General features: G+C 37.5%; 1 protein-coding gene and 1 long non-coding RNA gene across 12 annotated transcripts in view; one reads left to right on the forward strand and one right to left on the reverse strand.

The window, feature by feature from the left end:
• The window catches only part of STAG1 (stromal antigen 1), a 203,965-nt gene that overhangs the window by 63,390 nt on the left and 121,859 nt on the right, over positions 1-18,716 (reverse strand). For 10 of the 11 annotated variants that reach the window (XM_049803267.1, XM_049803268.1, XM_049803266.1 and 7 more), the window contains 2 exons: positions 10,478-10,601; positions 2,302-2,400 (listed from right to left, as the gene is read on the reverse strand). In XM_049803267.1, coding sequence (XP_049659224.1) covers positions 2,302-2,400; positions 10,478-10,601 — 223 coding nt within the window. The remainder of the gene's footprint in view (positions 1-2,301; positions 2,401-10,477; positions 10,602-18,716) is intronic. The other variant, XM_049803271.1, reaches the window with a different exon arrangement.
• LOC126039721 (uncharacterized) lies at positions 4,003-10,460 on the forward strand. The gene is made up of 3 exons (XR_007506390.1): positions 4,003-5,055; positions 9,574-9,643; positions 9,969-10,460. It is a non-coding gene; the product is annotated as an uncharacterized LOC126039721 (long non-coding RNA).

Here is an 18,716-nt window from a genome sequence, read left to right on the forward strand (position 1 = left end):
AGGCATTTAAGTAACGTATCACAGATTCAAAACCCATTAATTTGAAACTTTGCTCCATCCTGGTGCCAAAGGCTGCATCCTTGTCAGCACAGCTGCAAATCCAAGTGCAGGCATTTGGGCAGTGCCAGCTTTTTGTTCTCTTGATGTGGCTGGAAACTGAAGCTGATGTTAAACATCATGTTAAACATATCTGTTCTCTAGGCTCACAGAGACTTTGAACTCACTTTTTTTCTCTAATTTATTTCATAATGATACAGATTTCTGTAGTAAAAACAGCTTTAATAGAACTGAAGACGAGGATTCCTAACAGGGTTCCCTTTTGTCTGAATCTTTTTGACAGAAATGAAAATTCCTTGTGTCATTCTAAACCAAGAAGAAATGCACAGGCTAACCTAACTTCTTCTAACAAAGAAAATTGTCTATACCCTGAAAAAGCCAGGAGGAAATATTTAGAGGTTTCATGTTCCTGTAGTTTTTTGAAGTACATTATTGAGTAACTATTTCCCAAAGTGCCTCCAATCGTCTTGAAAATTTTTGCTGATGGATGGGACAGGTTCAGATTCAAAGCAGCATTTTCTCTTACAAATTATAGGAGGCTAAGAGAGAAGCATCCAGCACATTTTCTAGTAAAGAGAAGCAGATATAGAGACCATGAGAGTTTTAGTGGCCTATTTCAAAATAAATCGAATTACAGAAGGAGCAAATATAAATAAATCTGTAAGTCTGCACAGATAGAACAAGAAAAACAGCAGGGTTGGAGGGTTCTCTTTTCTCAAGAGTTAACCAGTATTTCTGGTTGTCCTGAGATGATAAGCAAACCAAACTTACGGAGGCATTACAGAAGTAGTCTGAGGTCTGAACCTGTTTGCCAGGTACTCTTTGATGACAGGAAACTTGTCTTTACTGCAATAGTCCCAGAAACTGACTTTATAACATTAGAAGAATACAGGTGCTCAAGTGATCTCACAAAATGATCTAGTTTCATCTCCTAAAGTCAACCATACCAAGTTCATTCCTGACATATTTATTTAACCTTCTTCATTTGAGATTTGTAAGGGCAGATTATTAATAAAGAGTCTGTTCTATTATGTAACTATCATTTTGGACAAAAAGCCTTCCTTAATGGCTAGACTTTACTGCAGTTTAAGCATCTTTTTTCTCCATCTCAAGTGAATGTGGTAAAAGGCTGATTACCTTTATGTTTTTATGCATTGTTTACATACAGGGAATATATGACAAGTTTTCTCTATTTTGTGCTTTCCTAGATCAAACTGGAAGAGTTAATATTAACTGCAATGACAGACAAAACCAGGGAAGCAATATAAAATCTACAGTGAGAAATACAGTAGGTATTTATGAGTATTTAAATCTCTACTTCTTTTCTAAAGAGAATTTTCCTTTGGCATTATAATCATGATTTAAATGAAAATAGATCAGTCATCTCCACTTCTCTTCTACACAGAATTTGGCATCAGCATTATAATCATTATTTAAACGAAAATAAATAAAATTAGTCTTTCCTTGGAGGGTAAAAGTTGCCAACTGACATGGTGACAGTGCCTGAAAGCTTTCTTCACAGAGCATCCAAACAGAAGCAATGATGGTATTTCTATACTAATCTCTCCAGATACTTGTGAAGTAAAGCAGTCATGCCACAAAGTGAATTAACTGCGACATTCTCATCAAGATATTAAACAAAGAGTCAGTGTGTTTGTGCTAGTAAGAAACTGCATGAATTATACTCCTCCAGTACTTATCTCCTAAACAGGACAATTATGCTCAGGGGTTTGTCTAAAAGCACAATGTAAACTCCTGTTGTGCAGCAAGGTATTTCACTGTGTAGAATATCATGATGCAGATCAAAGTATCTCTTCCTCCAAACACAAGAACATATTCAACTAAAAAGCTGTCTTATAAACAATCTTTTGTTACAGGTTGTTACTTTCAGATGTATTTTAGATTGTGTGAAACGCCCAGTACACGCCCTTACAATTCAATAAATCTAAAATTAAATAAGTACTAGCAGACTGAATAATGACAATATATAAACTATCAATAACACAAACAGATAAATAATCATCCTGGCCAAGCCTGACAAATCTTACAAGATAAACACTGTAAGATGAATTCGGCTTAATCTCAGCATTCAGTAATACAGTTTTACTACTGCAGTTACAACCCTTGTCACAAACAAATGAGTTTATTTTTGCATTTAATATACATGACTCAAACACCGCAACAGGATGAGATAGATGATACTTTTATTTTCTGTACTCCTTCCAAAAATTGTAATCCTCTTACCTTGAATCTATTAGTGAACAGCTCCAGTTTTGGAAATAACTCTCTGTTGGTATACAGACTCTGAAGAGCTTTCAAACACTTCAACCTCACTTCACCTTGCTAAATAAAACACACTAAGATTAGCTGATAGAATACCCTAATTAAATGCACATGAATATTAAATAATATCATACTGTAATTTGTTTAATGTACATTTAAAATTTTATGCAAATGAATTACCAAAGCCAATTTGCAATTCAGCTAAAAACCAAAAGCCACATGCAGCTGCCTACATACAATGTTAATTTTCTCCCTATTTGCATATATAAAGAATTTAATGTGCCATCACTTAAACGTCTATTACTGTTTCCCTTTCAAGTAACTCCACAAAAAGATACAGAATGTGGCAAGTAAATACAAAATAAAGATGTACGATCTCAAGGTGGTTGGTGAAGACAGTGTGGCTATTTATCTTTAGGAAAGAGACTACAAGTAACTTCTGCTTGATATCTGGTGTTTATAATCAATGCACAAGTGTTCAAAATGACTGAGCATGGGCTGCATGTAGCCCACTCAAGCAACTCGGCCGTCTCCAAGCATTGTCTTTGCTTCTCCCAGGGACAGGAGTACACACTGGATTTATTATTCTGAAATTTTCTACATCCCATCTCTCATAGGACAGGCACATGTTGAAGGATGCAAAAGGCCTGAGACCCTCCAGTGGGGAGCAGGCTGCTGCCACAAGAACAACACATCTAAGCCACAGCCTGAGGAGCCCTTGGGAAGAAGAGCAACTTGTGTCTGTCTGAGTTGTTCTGATGGCAGCAGCACATTCCCAGCTGCTCCTTAGATGGGGTTTGCTTTGATCTGGTGGGCTGTAGGCAGGAAATGTGGGTGTCACCAGACAGTGCGTATGGGTCAAGGTTTGTCACCTGTAGGAACAGCTTCATTTCTGAGCCTGTCTATTCTATAATCAAGTCTGTATTTAAAAGCTAAAAACTGAAAGAACATTCAGAGACTGACATAAAAACAGAACCTAAAAATAATTTAAGTTTCTTTCCTCCTTCCCACTTATTTCAAAAATTGAAATAGAAGATAAAAGAAGGACAGAAGTTGAAAGGAGGATTTTCAGAAGAACTTTTCCTTGAAGAACTATTGTTCCTAAGAAATCATCTCCTTGTACGTGTGAGGAGTCTCTGAGCACTCATGCTCTCTTCTAGGGAACTTTTTGACTACCATTGCAGAGAAAGTCAATGAGATGAAAGTTAAGTTTAAAGGACTTAGCATAAGATCTTTCAAGGCACAGAAAAGAACTTTCTTGAAGAAAAACTGTATATGGATGTGATCAACTGCTAAAAAAGCACAGAGAAATGCTGTTTGTCATTCTTCTTTTAATGGTACCTGTGTTGCAGTACCAGAAACGGTGTTTCCTCTGCTGTATGGCATTCAGAAAGGCCAGGATCTCTGGAGTCATCACTAATCATTAGCAGAGGATGTAAGCCTCTTATGGCCTTAGTTTATTTAGCCACAGAGGATCAGTATCAGTTTTGGCATGTGATGAACACTACAGAGCAACAGTGAGGTAGCAGGTTTAGTTACAAATCCACTGAAGACTGTCCCGTTTGTGACCAGATTGGCTTGTTATTCAGCCACTGCTGTAGTCCCAAAATGCAAAACTCTGAATTGGTTAGGTACAGAAAAAACTAACAGTGCCAACAGCAATGAGACTTGAGACCTGTGCAGATAAAGTTTGGACTCCCCGTGGAACCCAAAGCCCTTGTGGACTTCACCAAACACTGTGGATCAACGGTCCTAGAGTTAAGTTCAGGCCTGATACTGAGGGTCTCTAAGTCTTAATTGAGCAAATCAAGCAAGGTAGATAGGAAGTGCACCTGTGAACGTTTGGTACTTGCGTGGCTTGCCAGGAGACTGAAGCCAGATGCTAACAAAAGCATACTGAACCAGGCTACTATCCTCCTGCCGCTCACCAGATATGAGGCAGAAGACAAGTAGTGACTGCAGGAGTAGGTGAGCAGGAGAGAAAAGTTGTGTTACACCTGGTCCCTCTAGCTGAGGGCAAAGGCCCAGCAGACACGGAGGCAATCCCAGGAAATGACTGCCTTTCTTGGCAGACAAATGATAGAAGGACTTTCTCTGATAGCAAAAAGGTCTATTTTTTAAACTGTTGTTCAAGGAGAGAATTAATCTCTTTGGAGAGGGAAGAGCCCCTGCATGTCAGTCAGCTTGCTAAACCTGTTATGAAGGTTTTAAATTAGAGTCAGGAGAGATTAATGACAGGAACCCACGAGGAAGCATAAACAGCAATGACCTGGACAAGAACCTAAGGCAGGCAGAAGTGAAGTGTACATGGATATACTGCACTGAAGTCCAGAATGGAGGAGTAGCAATGTGCCACAGACAATCAACATGCTAGACACAAGATGTTTCTTCAGTAACTATGAGAATTGCCCAAGTAACATGAGCTTTTAACACCCCAAACACTTCTTGGGGAAAGAAACACAGCAGAAAAGTCCTATCTAGCAAGGAAGTAAGTGGGTGGGAATGCTAAAATTAGGGTAATTCCTAAGAAACTTATGCCAGGGTAAAAGCTGCAAGCAGCGATGCAAAGCAAGGACAGGAAGAGACTTACTAAACTAAGAGATGAACTTATTTAACTCATGAATTAATTAGGAGGTCAAGCACAAGAGGAATACAAAAACCAGAAGGAAGATAAAATAAAAAAGGCCTGGGCAAAGTATGGAATGGACACAAGAGGTAATGAAGAAAACTTTCTGTAAATATGTTTGTAGCACAACAAAGAAAAGTTAGTTTGCTTTGAAGGAAGAGGAAAAAAGTAATCATCACTTTTTATGTGCATGGTGGTAGGAAAAGAAATAATAAAATTACAACACAGACTATTTAGCTTATGTGAGGAAGAACTTTTTAGTGGCAAACACAGTTAAGCACTCAGACTGCTACAGAAAGCTGTAGAATAACCAACACTAGAGGTTTTTTTAGCAAATATGACTGTGAGAACCACAGTGAACTCTATCTTAAGCAGGGAAGGAATAAACAAATATATTTCCCAGACTAGATTTTAGCCAGATTTTTTGCAATTCTAAGCTTAAGTTCATAGAGAGTATGAGTCAACCTAAGGCAGCAAATATTTGTGGCCACACAATACCTTTAATTCTGTTAAAGAAAATGAGCATCACTTTCCAGCTATTTTTGTGTAGTCACATTTATGCTTTTCAGCCAGAAAGAACATATCTGAAAGGAAAGCCTTGCCATTTTCTAAGTAACAGACAAAATATTTGCATTATCAGCATTCTAAAACTAAGACCTTCCATTCTCCTGAGTTTCATCTTCCAGAAAAATATACTTACTTGGGGTTTTGTCCAATTTATAGTTGTGACACTTGAATATTGCAAAATCCTGAATTCATCCATACTGTCATCAGTTCTATGCATGCCTCTTTCTCCAGTCTAATTATTCCTGTAATTCTCCTTCTCTCAAAGCATTTTACATAATTATTTATATTTTTTATTATTTTTGTTATATAAAATTCTTTTTCATGAATGAGAAATGCTTTGCATCAATACTTAATTGTTAATGCTTTCTTTTATTTACAATTTGAAATTAGAACCTAAAACAAAAACATCAAATGTTTATCAACACTTTAATAACAAACAGTTCTCATATTTTCCCTATTTTTGTTGAGATAATCCTCCAGACACTTCTGAGTTTTGAGCACAAAATTGTTACCGCTGCTAATGAAGCAAAAAGCAATACATACACCTTTCATGACAGCAGTGTGGGGTAGTCTACATTTGTCTGGGAGAGTCATGCTCTACTCAAAATTCCCTTTAATATGGCAGACCTGTGAAAAAGAATCCATCCTGATGGAAACACACCATTATCATATTTTTTACATGCTAATCACAGGACTCGAAGCACTAATCTTTAACTCTTGTGTAAGTCTCACAGTGATCTGTAGCCTGGCCTCAAGCCACCTTAGATTCTTATTAATGTTCCATACAGTTGATACTTTTGAGTATTAATTTGCCATCTCCCAATGAGAACCAGACTTTTCTTAACATTCAGGGATACCACAGCTGCAGAAATGGTAATTAAAGGTGCACTGCTATGTGTCAGCTCACACGCCAGATGAAGGCTTAGATCACATAGAGACGATGACTTTTTGAGCCCCCAGAAACACAGTTTTAAGTATTTTTTTAAATAGGTGGGTGGTCAAGAGAGGCAGCAAAGTAGTTTCTCTCTTTTCAACCTTCATGTTTCTTATTTTGGATTTTTCCAGTTCTTTTATAAAGAGCAGGGTATCCTGCTCTTTTTAAAAATTTATCAGGTTTTAATAATAGATAATTAATTTGCTCAGCTCTTTGCTCTACCATATTTCTGCAGACTGCACTGTTTGTTTTTTTCCTCTTGCACAGAAAAATGATCTAAATTACTAGGTATCTTCAATCCCACAGTTTATGGGATGACTGTGATATACTGTGTTGCATTTTGATGCTCTAGGGTGGTGTATTTTGAGGTAGTCTGCTGCCTAATGACAGAAATAGTTACACTGCCAGGGAGAAACAGATGAAAACGTCCTGCAGCACAATAGTACCTATGGCAGGAGTATTCCTGGCAGGAGCAAGCCGTTGTGCTCTGTCTGCATGTGCCCACTCAATACCATTTATGAAGATAATGTATAATATCTGATGTATTTTTTTTTTATTTTCTCAAGCTTTCCCAAACCCTAGGAAATCAGGTACCAAGTATATAAAGTTAAACATTCCCAAGTTTGGAAAAACTAGTTTCAGTTTCTATATAATCTTAAAAACAAGTTCTATTTTTTTCATCCTTTTAAGTTAGGATGCCATCACAATGAAGTATTCAAACACCATCTGTTCCAGAGGACCCTGGGTTCATTCCTTTCACAGAAACAGACAATGAGTAAAGTAGTGGCACACAAAGAAAGAAAAGGCATTTTTCTTATGTGTCAGGAACTGGTGTAAGAATCATGATTGTCTAGACACCTAGAGACACAATTATGGTTTCAAAACAATTCCATGTGTCAGTGAGGCAGGTGAAAATTAAGACTGGATAGTCTGATATAACTTTTTTTTTAAAAGAGGTTTCTTTATGCAATTATATTATAATGTTATATATTTTTAATTTATGCTCCCAGATCAACAGGAATGAAAAAGAAGCTTAAAAGAAGAGAAAGGCAGAACTAGAAACCCATATTCAAATGAGAAAGTAATCTATAAAAACCAAAAAAGCCCTATAGACATTCATCTGAAATCTGGGAAAGAGATAGGATTAACAGATAAAATATACAGATTTCCCAAATTAGAGAACTAAACTTCTGCATCCTACCTCTGAAAGACTACACTGGATCTACTAGAAAGAAGTGCAAGAACTGTGCCCTCCCTGTGGTTTAATTTGTATGTCTTCTAAGTAGAGTATGAAACTGATCATGAATCTTTTGCACTGCTGCCTCCTCTCTTTTTTGTAGTAGCAAGCTTCCGGAGAAGTTAATCATTTTGGGGTGACTTCTGTTCATATGAAATGGAAGTACCTTATGATTATTGCCTTAGCCTTCATCTTTTCCATATTTTAAGTACTGATCATAGCAAAAATTATCTCCTGATCAAAGCAAAATCAAGAAATTTAGGTATCAGCTGGCAAGTTTTTCAGGTTGTGCCAATGAAAACCACACTGTCAAGGGATCTTGTACTTTTGGAGGGTGTGCATTTTTAATTGGTTCTTATTCTGTCTTTTTCAATATATTCTTCCCATTGCACCTCCTTCCTCCTTTCTGTGCTTCCCCAAATGTCTCTTTCTCTTTTTCATGCTTTGACACGTGGCTCACCTGCCTCTGACTCTTCCCCTATTCTACTTAAAATCTGTCTCACTCTATACATTAAACATACACTATATAAATAAAAAATATCACATATCATGTATACCAGGATATTAAACAGATTAGCTAGTGATTTAAAGACTTGGAACCCCAAGGCACTTCTGAGGCCTATAATGAAAAATATTACAAAGCTAGTAGAGGCAGGAGAGTAGCCTGATAGAATTCTTCTGTGTCTGGTTCAGATGGAAAACCATTTTTTTTTTTTTTTACCATAACATTGTAATGTAAAATTTGTTTGATATGAAGAACATTAAATTTAAAAAAGCTGAGGTATAAATATATGTTAAGGGTGTTAAGGGTGGAGGCCGATGACTAGACCCTGGCCTGAGGTTAAGCTAACTGAAGAGGATGTGAGAAACTATTGGACATGACATGGGAAACTGCTGGACGTGACAGATAAGAGTGTGAGAAGCTGACACCAGTCACAGACAGTGCTGTAAGCAATAGCTGGATTTCACAGATGGTTAAAGGGAGTTATGTGAGAAATGGCTGGACGTCACAGATACTAGAAGCGGACTGAGAGCTGCAAAGTGCAACGCTACTAGATTGTGCTCTCCCATTGGAAGTGCTACTTTCTGGAAGTTCTGCAAGGATTAGGAAGTGCTCCAAAAAATCCACTGCAATTATTCAGGGGCTAATTTATTTTTAATTAAAAGCCCTAGAGTAAAATAAAGTCCTCCACCACACATAAAATCCTAATCCTCCAACCTGAGTTGACCTCCCCACTGATTTGATAACTTGAAGCAATGATCTCTACCTCCTGAAGCATGCCTACTAGTGAGGCACACCAATGTTAAAAATGAGATACACAGATGGAGCAGCAGCTCTGCCCCTCAAAGCACTGTGATAGCTATGTTTCCATGTCCAAGCTTTAATGATAGGAAGTGTAGTGTCTCTAGAGTAAACAGTGGTCATGGTTGATTGTAGCAGTAAGCAAGATCTTCCTCCTAATCAAGTTTTGTAACAATGAGATGTAATGTAAAAGTTTGGGGAAAGTTTGTAAAGTAAATGTTTGAGAACTACAGGTTTAGAGAGGGAAGACATCACATATCTAGTATCTAAAGCATACAGGGTACTCTTAAGTAAACTGCTAGTGAAAATCGAAGTGAGATGCAGATCCTTGTCAGCTATAGCTAAAGCAAAAGAACCAGTGGCAGCTAACTTCTTTCATTAGTGAAAGCTAATGTCTTTCTAACTGATCTTGTTCAGACTTCAGCAAAAGAGTGACCAAGTCATATCCTCAATGTTAATATGCTGTCCGAAGTTATTGAAGAAATCATCCTTTTAAAGAATCAGCTGTTAACTACCAGTTATGCATGTCATCAGAATGAACTTGCAAACTTTTAATTTTTTTCCAGCAGTGCTCCTAGAAAAAAAGAATAGTCTGAATCAGGATGCTGGAATTTAATGAGCATTTCAACAGTACAGGTGGGTCTAATCTTCTTTCCTTGGATAATGTTGGCAGAAGAGTTTAGAGTAACACAAGTGTTTCTAGTGGTTTTGGTGAGAGTGGGAGGACAGCTAGTCCCAGTTGCTGCACAGTGTACAAAAACCCCTACACAGTCAGAAGTGCAAAGTCCTGTTCTATTAGCATTAGGAATGGGCTACTCTTGCTGCAGGAACTGAGTGGTATTTAGGCCTGTTGCCACCCAGCAGAGGCATGTTGTGGATACCATCAGTACTAAGAACTGTGGTGAGACAGGAAAGAACTTCTGCATATAAATCTTTTTGCTTCCACCTGGTGTTTCAACAGTTGTTTGAAGAAAAAGCTCAAGAGAACCTTGAAGAGATTCTTCAAGGGAAAATGAATTGATGAGAATTCTACTGGTTGTGGAGCCAGTGACGTCTGTTGGGGACCCAGAGATGTTCTATTTCCTCTAACTATTGGGCAATATAAATGGAAGACACATCTGGAAACCTCTTTTTCATTCTGCTTCAGACACAAAGGTTCTCAGGGATGATCTGAGGAGACTTCTCTTTCTCTTGTAATCAGAAGAAAAGCACCACGGAAACATTTCTATTAAGATATTCTAACGGAGACTGAAAACACAAAAAGCACATGAACCAAGTGTGCAGTCTAGGAGTACTGTATCCTAATTTAAGTGAATACCTTGAAATAAGCTGCTTGAAAGATAAATAACAGGCAAGAAAAAAGAACAATCTCTTTATAAATCAAAGATGATATACTAAACATGTCTTGGGTAGTATAACAGCAGCAATGTACAGTACACTCTGCTACGTACAGTAATACACAGTACTTACCCTGTCATGTAGTGTCCAACCAACATATTTTAAATAACTATCATTCAGGAAGGCATCACTGTACATTTTCATCCAGACACCAATTTCTTCAATACAGACAGCTCTAATCTCAGCAATAGCATCACTAATAGGAAAAAAGAAAAGTATTAACCAGATTACAGACACATATCATTTACTTCTCATTCCCATTGCCCTAGCTGTAAAATTTTACTTTTACTTTTGATGAACTTCACTATGTAGGGCCTGTCACTGTTCTTACTGCTGTCTCACTGACCTTCTGTTCCTTTACGTCCTTGAACTCATTGATCTATCTAAAAATTTCAATATTTCTACATTCAGATATGGTATTTCCATTATCTCAAAAAATCCTCACCCTAGTTTGCTTTAGTCTCTTACTCCATCTTTTACCTCCCTCTTTTCAAACAGAATTATGAATTGAAGCTACAAACCTCCTCTAGACAATCATCTCTGAAACATCATCACCAACATTTGCTTAGCAGGCTTGACTCTCTCCAGCTAGAGGTGTAGAAAAATTGCAAGGTGGAAATAGTTCTTTGGTTTAACCAAAGGAGCCCACCAGAGGGGCAGAATGGGATTTGGTACATAAACAGATCTTGTTTCATGCACCGCATGAAAGTCCCTATAACAAAACCCAGGAGAATGTTTACATTTCAACATGAGTTTCTTCCAGTTTTCTTGCTTTTTGCTACATTGTGACTGTGGCAAGTGATGAAAGAGGCAAAGACAGATCTCAGGCAGACTTATCAGCTGCTTATTGAGGATGGGCAGCAGGAAACTGTCTGGAGAGATCACCTAAGGAGATCAGGGATGGAAATTATTTCAATCTGATTGGCACTTTCCTGCATGACTGACATAGAGCATGGCATATTTACTAATAATGAACGATGGCTAAACAATGAAAAAAGGGACTGGGGCCATCTGGCCCTTTAGTAATTTCATCTCTGAGACATCTGTTACTATGAGAAATCACTTGTGCCACTCCAGCTGGCACTGCTTCACAGTTCAAAATTTCAGCTGTAATGAAAGAGGAACATAAAGAGCTACTGTACAGAAGAAGGTAAAGTCTGGTGCTTTGCAAACACCGGCCTTGCTTATAATAGAGACTCTTGTTCTGTATTTTTATTAAAAAATCTTTTTGGAAAAGCAATAAACATAAATTTAATTCTAAACCAGCACAAACAGAGCCCCCAAATGAAATCTAATTTATGGGGGTGGGGTGGGGTGTGTGTGGAAATTCCAAGCTTCAAGCAAGAGAATAATTGCAAAATAAGAGAAACTATATTTTTCCTAAAGTCTTCAATTTTACAAAATATATGTAAAATGCACTCAATCTTATGTTCAAGATCCTTCAGACTGGTCCACCTCAGTAGGAGCCATTGTACTGTATATGATCTTCCAGATACCAAGGTGAAAACCACAGTTCCTACATAAACATGGCAATCAATCACAGTATTACACGACTAGATGTGAAACTTCTACAGTGAAGTCTCTGTTTTTCCCATTCAATTTCAAATTATAGGGAGGAAACTGTACTGACATAACAGCATAAAACATGCATTTAAAGCTAATGTATGAATGTGAGGGGAAAATTTGTAGGAATGCCATCAAACCACTATCATTGTCTCTCTTCGTCTACATGAAACACATTGATTCTATCAACTTCCAAACAGAATCATTAAAACTGGTCTGTCAAACTCCCTAAAGACTCTATAACCTCAAAACCAAGGTAAATGTCAGTCCACAATGTAGACAAGCTGCATTACAAGAAGAGTAGGACATTAAAGAAGCTGTTCCTACCAGGAATTTCTCAAACAGGTTTTAGATACTGTAAGGATGAATGTGGTAAAATATTCCATTCAAGGGTTGGCACTATAAAAATGGTATTCATTAAGGGGAATGCAGCCACAATGAAGACAAGGTTTAATTAAAACTATGAAGTTGTATATTACTTCACGCTAAACTATATTAGCAATTCTCTTATATGGAACTATTTTTAAACTATTTTTAAAACAAAATATAGGCGGAAGGAATCAGAATGCAAGACTTAAAGAACGATCTAAAGGATCGGTAAGTATGTATCTCAAGAAAAAGAGGGGGAGCCACATACGCAGCAACAAAAAGTATCCATGAAGACACTTCCACTAGGGGATGATAGCTTTAGTCCTCACATCCAAGTAGGTTATTTCACCACCTTATAAATTTACTAACTGTGAAGCATTTTGGAAGGATTTAATGGCAATCCCAAAAAGAACCCAAGTGTCAACAGCTATTTAATCATGCAGCACAGCCAGCCAAAAAAACCAAGAAAATTTATCTTTTCTGTAAGAATGCATTCAAGCTGCCCTAGACAGACAGTGAAAAACTGATTCTTGATTGAAAAGCTTCTCAGGGACCCCTAGGCACTATGGACAAACACTCACTCCAAGCTGCTATTTATAATTAACAAAAAACCCCACCCCACCCCCTAAAAAAAAGAGAAAAGAAAGAACAAATCTATTCAAATAATTACACGATTTAGTATAATAAAAATTTAACATCTTTAGTATAATTGAAAATGTGAAAGAATCATGCATAAGACATGTGAGACTAGCAAACAGACTCAAGTTGCTGGAAAGGCAGGACAATTTGTGAGATACCAATTTCCCACTCCACCACCACTGTATTACTGATAAGAATTCCTCTTCTTGCAGGAATCACTAACACATATTCCATGCCCATATGATGCTGTATAAAATGCAATATAGCCAAAAAGCCTTTATAACTTTGCTATGCATGTGATCAATTGCTTGTTATTAAACTATAATTCTTTTCTTACAATTTTTACACACTTAAATATATTTTAGCTTCTTGTCATAGTCACTAGAAATTTGTTTTTGAAAATATACACTATTTGTAGATGACACAAGAACACAAAAATAATAATCATACCAGCATTGGAAGTAATTATAAATTAGCGACATAAGTTTGTATTACTTGCCAAATGCTTCTAGAAATGAACAGAATCTAGTCCAGCATGGAATCCAAAACTAATGCTGGATCTACAAATATTAGACATAAAATATATTTAATCTTCTTTTCAGCAAACTACAAAGTAATTTCTATGCAGTGAATAGGAAACACTTAGCAAACTATTTGCAGCAAAATTCACAACCTATATTCCTACTCTTAGTAAAAAGACCCTGCATGATGCAGCTTCATAAAGAGATTTGACAAAAAGGGATCAGGTAAGAAATTCACTGGTTCCTTTTAAAATTTTGGGTTTACAAGGCAGGCCCATAAAACCTAGGACAAACCATAGCAAACAGTGTCAGGAAATAGGCTTTACTAGTTGATTGTTTCTCTGAAACAGTGCCATTTTAGCATATATTTCATGCTAAATTACACTCATGTATTCTGATTAAGGCCAAAAGTAATTAGGAACCTGAAACATAGAGTCTATAAAGGATAATTGGGATATGTCAGGTGGAGACTGGTATGCTCTTCAGGGTCTTGCTGAAGTGGTTGCCAGTTCCAGCTCTTGGGTTCTCTCAGTCTGTTGTCTGACCACAAACTCATTTAGATTAATCAAGACCAAAACTGAAAGCAATTTAAGCTAACCTGGCTGATATACACTGAAGTGGATGCATAAATCCTTAAAGCATTACCAGTGTTCAGGGAAAACACCCAAGGCAAGTGATGGAGATGACTAGCAGAGCAGTAACTGCTTCAAGACTTCTTGGAAGCTCCTAAAGAATGCCTGGCTACACTCTTTATTGTATGTTTGCATGCCTGATATAACAATTGGGAGTTGTTGCCTCTCACATCTTGCTCTTAAGATAGAGAGAACTACAGATAACCTTCAGAAGAACATGATATTACTCAACATGCAAATTGGATATGAACAGAAAAAAAATATGTTTTAGTCAATGGATTTAGATAAGAGTTAGTCTATGAGAAAACTTTCTAACAAAGTGCCGTGGTTTAACCCCAGCCAGCAACTAAGCACCATGCAGCCTCTCACTCACTCCCCTCGCATCCAGCGGGATGGGGGAGAAAATCAGGAAAAAGAAGTAAAACTCGTGGGTTGAAATAAGAACAGTTTAATAGAACAGAAAAGAAGAAACTAATAATGATAACACTAATAAAATGACAACAGCAATAATAAAAGGATTGGAATGTACAAATGATGCGCAGGGCAACTGCTCACCACCCGCCAACCAACACCCAGCCAGTCCCCAAGCGGTGATTCCCTGCCCCCCACTTCCCAGTTCCCATACTAGATGGGATGTCCCATGGTATGGAATACACCATTGGCCAGTTTGGGTCAGCTGCCCTGGCTGTGTCCTGTGCCAACTTCTTGTGCCCCTCCAGCTTTCTCACTGGCTGGGCATGAGAAGCTGAAACATCCTTGACTTTAGTCTAAACACTACTGAGCAACAACTGAAAACATTAGTGTTATCAACATTCTCCACATACTGAACAAAACATAGCACAGTACCAGCTACTAGGAAGACAGTTAACTCTATCCCAGCTGAAACCAGGACACAAAGACAGAAACGAGGGTTACCCACCTGCCTTTGGCATTCTTTGAGATGGAATCTCAAATTCCCAGTCAAGGGACATGAAATGCTGCAGCTCTACAATAACATACCATTGCCAGTTGGGCCAAACTATGCCTGTCTCTGGGGCTGCTTGATATTTTGAAACATTTTGAGTATGTAGAGAAAATGTCTTTTCTACCACTCTCTCATCTCTGGACCTGAATTAGGACCCCATAAGGGAAGAAGGGTAAGAAAAATAAGTGTGCAGAGCCCAATTCCAAAATTCACAGTGGTGAATGCTCGCTGCATATCCCACTCATGGGAGGGGGTGGTAAGCAGCACTCGCATTTCTAAGTAATTCTACAGAGTGCTACTTAAATAGCTATTTCAATAATGTGTTACTAAGCTGATTATCCAACGTTCTTGCCAGACCAAGGAATTGTATTGTTTGAAGGCATGACTTGAATTTCAAGATGTAGCTCTACGTATCCCTAAAACCAGTGTTTCTCAAAGACTCATCATACTAACACTTTTGCTTATATGAAGTATGGTACATGGCTTTGTGGGAAAGGGAACAGTATGTGTTTTTAAACTTAGTATTAAGGTCAAACTCATTTAAGTACAAAGATGTAACTTTTTGCCTTTCTCTTTTTTTTCATGCCTATTACAGTCTCAGTAGTTTCTATCTGTTTTTTCAATATACGTAAAAATGTAATGAATTTTCTTGCTACCTAAGATATATGTTTCACCTCCTTGGGATAACACGTTTATGGGGGAGGGAAAAGGATTTTTCTATGGTTTTGTTTGGATTTTCATTTCCCTGTACTGACTGGTTTTTGCTCGTCGCAGTCTCACCAGACTTCCATCTAATATCCCCTCTCACATTTTTCATGCAACACTCTTGTTTCCCAGAGTGGAACTCGCATGTAACTTGTCACCACCATCCTATTTACTCAGTAGGAGGGAAAGGAGCACCGTGAAAGGAGACAGAAGCATCTTCTCCATAAAGATGGTATCTAGATTTGGGAAGTTTTACATTAACTATCAGTACTGCCAAAATAATACCTTGGGACAGGCTCACTGCATTGCATAAATTCGCAAAACCATCATGCCCATCAGTCTGAGGATCCCCATTCAGGTCTGCCAGAAGTTAAAACTGTAATAGTTGTGTTTTGCTGGACATTCACACCTGGAGCATAGTTCTTCGAGCATTCAAAACAAAAAGGTATTATGAAGTAGGACTCACATAAGAATTCTCTGAATCTTGCCCTCTGAAAGGGAAATGTGTCTGGATGCACATTGCTAAGTCAAAAGCAAGGAAGTAGCAAAACCAAAATATTGACATCTCAGGTGACGGTTGAGAGTGATGAACATTTTATAAATACTTGTTACATCTGAGAAGCTATGTGGCAATCATATCAGATTCAAAGTAATCTCTGATATGCAGATACAACAATTGAAGAAATAGGCCTTCCCTCCTTTTTTTTTTTTTAATATGCAGGTACCCAGCAAGCAATTTTCAGCTTGTTTAACTTCAGACAAAAAAAAAGGTTACTTTTAAGATCCCTGACCTACCAGTATATAGTATCTCATTACTACATAACAAAAGTATTACTCATAGAGACACACAACTGGTTATTTTGAGATTAGGATTTCTGAACATCACCATATCCAAGCCCCTACACATGCCTTGTACAATCAATTTTTGAGTATTCCCAAGGACTGATATTCTACAGCCTCTTTGGACAACCTGTTCCAGAGTCTGATTACCCTCGTGGCCTTGCAGTGCTATTTACCACAGTCACCACCTCCACTGGTTCTATACTCACCAACATGAGCTCAGCAACTTGACTCTAACTGAATTTACTCTTAAGTCTCCCCTTTTATGTTAACTCTCAGTTTAAGACATGATAAAAAAATAATCAATAAACAACTAAATGTGTTATAAAGCAACATAAAAACAGTCAGAAAAAGTGATTCATGAAAGAGATACGGAAATATGCAATGAGGTAGGAACATCTGCATGTTTATTAAGAATACCTCAATTTTTGACTACATCTGCTGTTAACACTAGACTAACTTTACACCTAGAAAATTGTTTAGCTATTTCTGCAATTATTATTTTTTAATGTGAGAAGGGAGCATTGAAATATTCCAGTAAATTGGAAGCCAATCTACAGAAAGAAGATGTAACCTCACTGCAACACTAGCTTACTAGTATGAAGACAGCTACATTCTGAGTGAAACAGTTTTTGGTGGCTTTTTATTTAGATCAAGGACTTGCTATTTAAATTACAAAGGTCACTAAGCATGAATCACTGTGGCAGAGTCTGAATCATATTATGGAAAGGGATTTATTCTCTGGGAATAATTAAAATAACATTCTTTTGAAATCATTACCACTTGTGCATGGTCTAAGGACTGTAAAATGATGTCAACTTTATAAATAATTTGAACTATTTGAGAGAAGGAATGCTTCAGAAACATTATGGAAGCAAATAAAAGTTGGAAATAATTTGCTTTTTTCTCCCCACTTCAGCCCTGGTTTTCTCATCAATCAGCTGGTTTTAATACAGGTATTTTTTTCCCCCTATATGTTCTCGCACAGCTGTGACTGCAGAAATTTGAATCTATGGTATCTGTTGTCTGCAGATTACTCACATTCGAGTACATGTTGTAACAGACTGTTTTAGGAGCTTCACAGAACTTAAGGAAGCCAAAGAGATGATGAGTCCTCACAGAAGTGGCTCTTGGGGGCAGACTTGGAAGAAGTTACTTCTTCTGACCCTCTCTGAACAGCACAGAAGCGGTGCCACCCACCTTGCTCAGAGCACACCACTACTTGACTAATATCAGCAAATTCTTCAGTGGCCTAACAGTGTCAGCCTGGGCATCTTTTTTCAGGGCATGGATAATCAGAGTTTATTTATTTGACCTCTCCTTTGTTACAGCAATATCAGCAAAATCAGGCTTTTACTAATGGTGGCAGGAGGCATGAAAAGAAACCTCGATTACAAAAGGAGGATTTAAAAAGAAAGAAAGAAAAAAAAAAGAAACAGCATGCAGACCATCAAAAGGTAGAGTCTTTTTCCAACCCCACACAAGAGCATGAGCTACCAGGAAAATATTTTAAAGTGACTTCTTGTTTGATAAAATCCACTAAATTCTGAAGGGACAAAATGGAAACACTCCTTGCATTTATTTTCTTCAGCTTCATTACCTACATGCCATAAAAACTGCTGTCATACCAAAATCGTCTGAGTGCTATACTGAGCTAATATCCTAATTTGGCTGTTGACTCTGTATACGTATTCTTCCATTGCCAAGTAGCTCAAGGCTTACTGACCATAAACTATAAATTTTCTTTCAAGTATCATGCTTGGTTACTGAAGATACATACTTCAACTCCACTGTGTTGTTCACACTCACATATTTCTTAGCACGAGCCCCTTCCAAGTTTCCTGCATGCTTTTCTCCGTAATTACAATAATCCCTCTGCCCAACTGAACTATGGGTTCCTCTTCACCTTCTAACCCTCTTCTCATACACCGTCTTGTTTTCTGCCGTTTGTCTAAAAGATTTCATAAATGATAAAGTTTTAAACCACAATTTAAATCTGAAAGGTTAATTGCATAGTTTAGTATCCTTGAATTTTATCTTTTGACTTCATAAGTCAATTAACATTTAACGAGCTGGTT

Source organism: Accipiter gentilis, chromosome 6 (assembly GCF_929443795.1).
Source record: "Accipiter gentilis chromosome 6, bAccGen1.1, whole genome shotgun sequence".
Lineage (NCBI taxonomy): Eukaryota > Metazoa > Chordata > Aves > Accipitriformes > Accipitridae > Astur > Astur gentilis.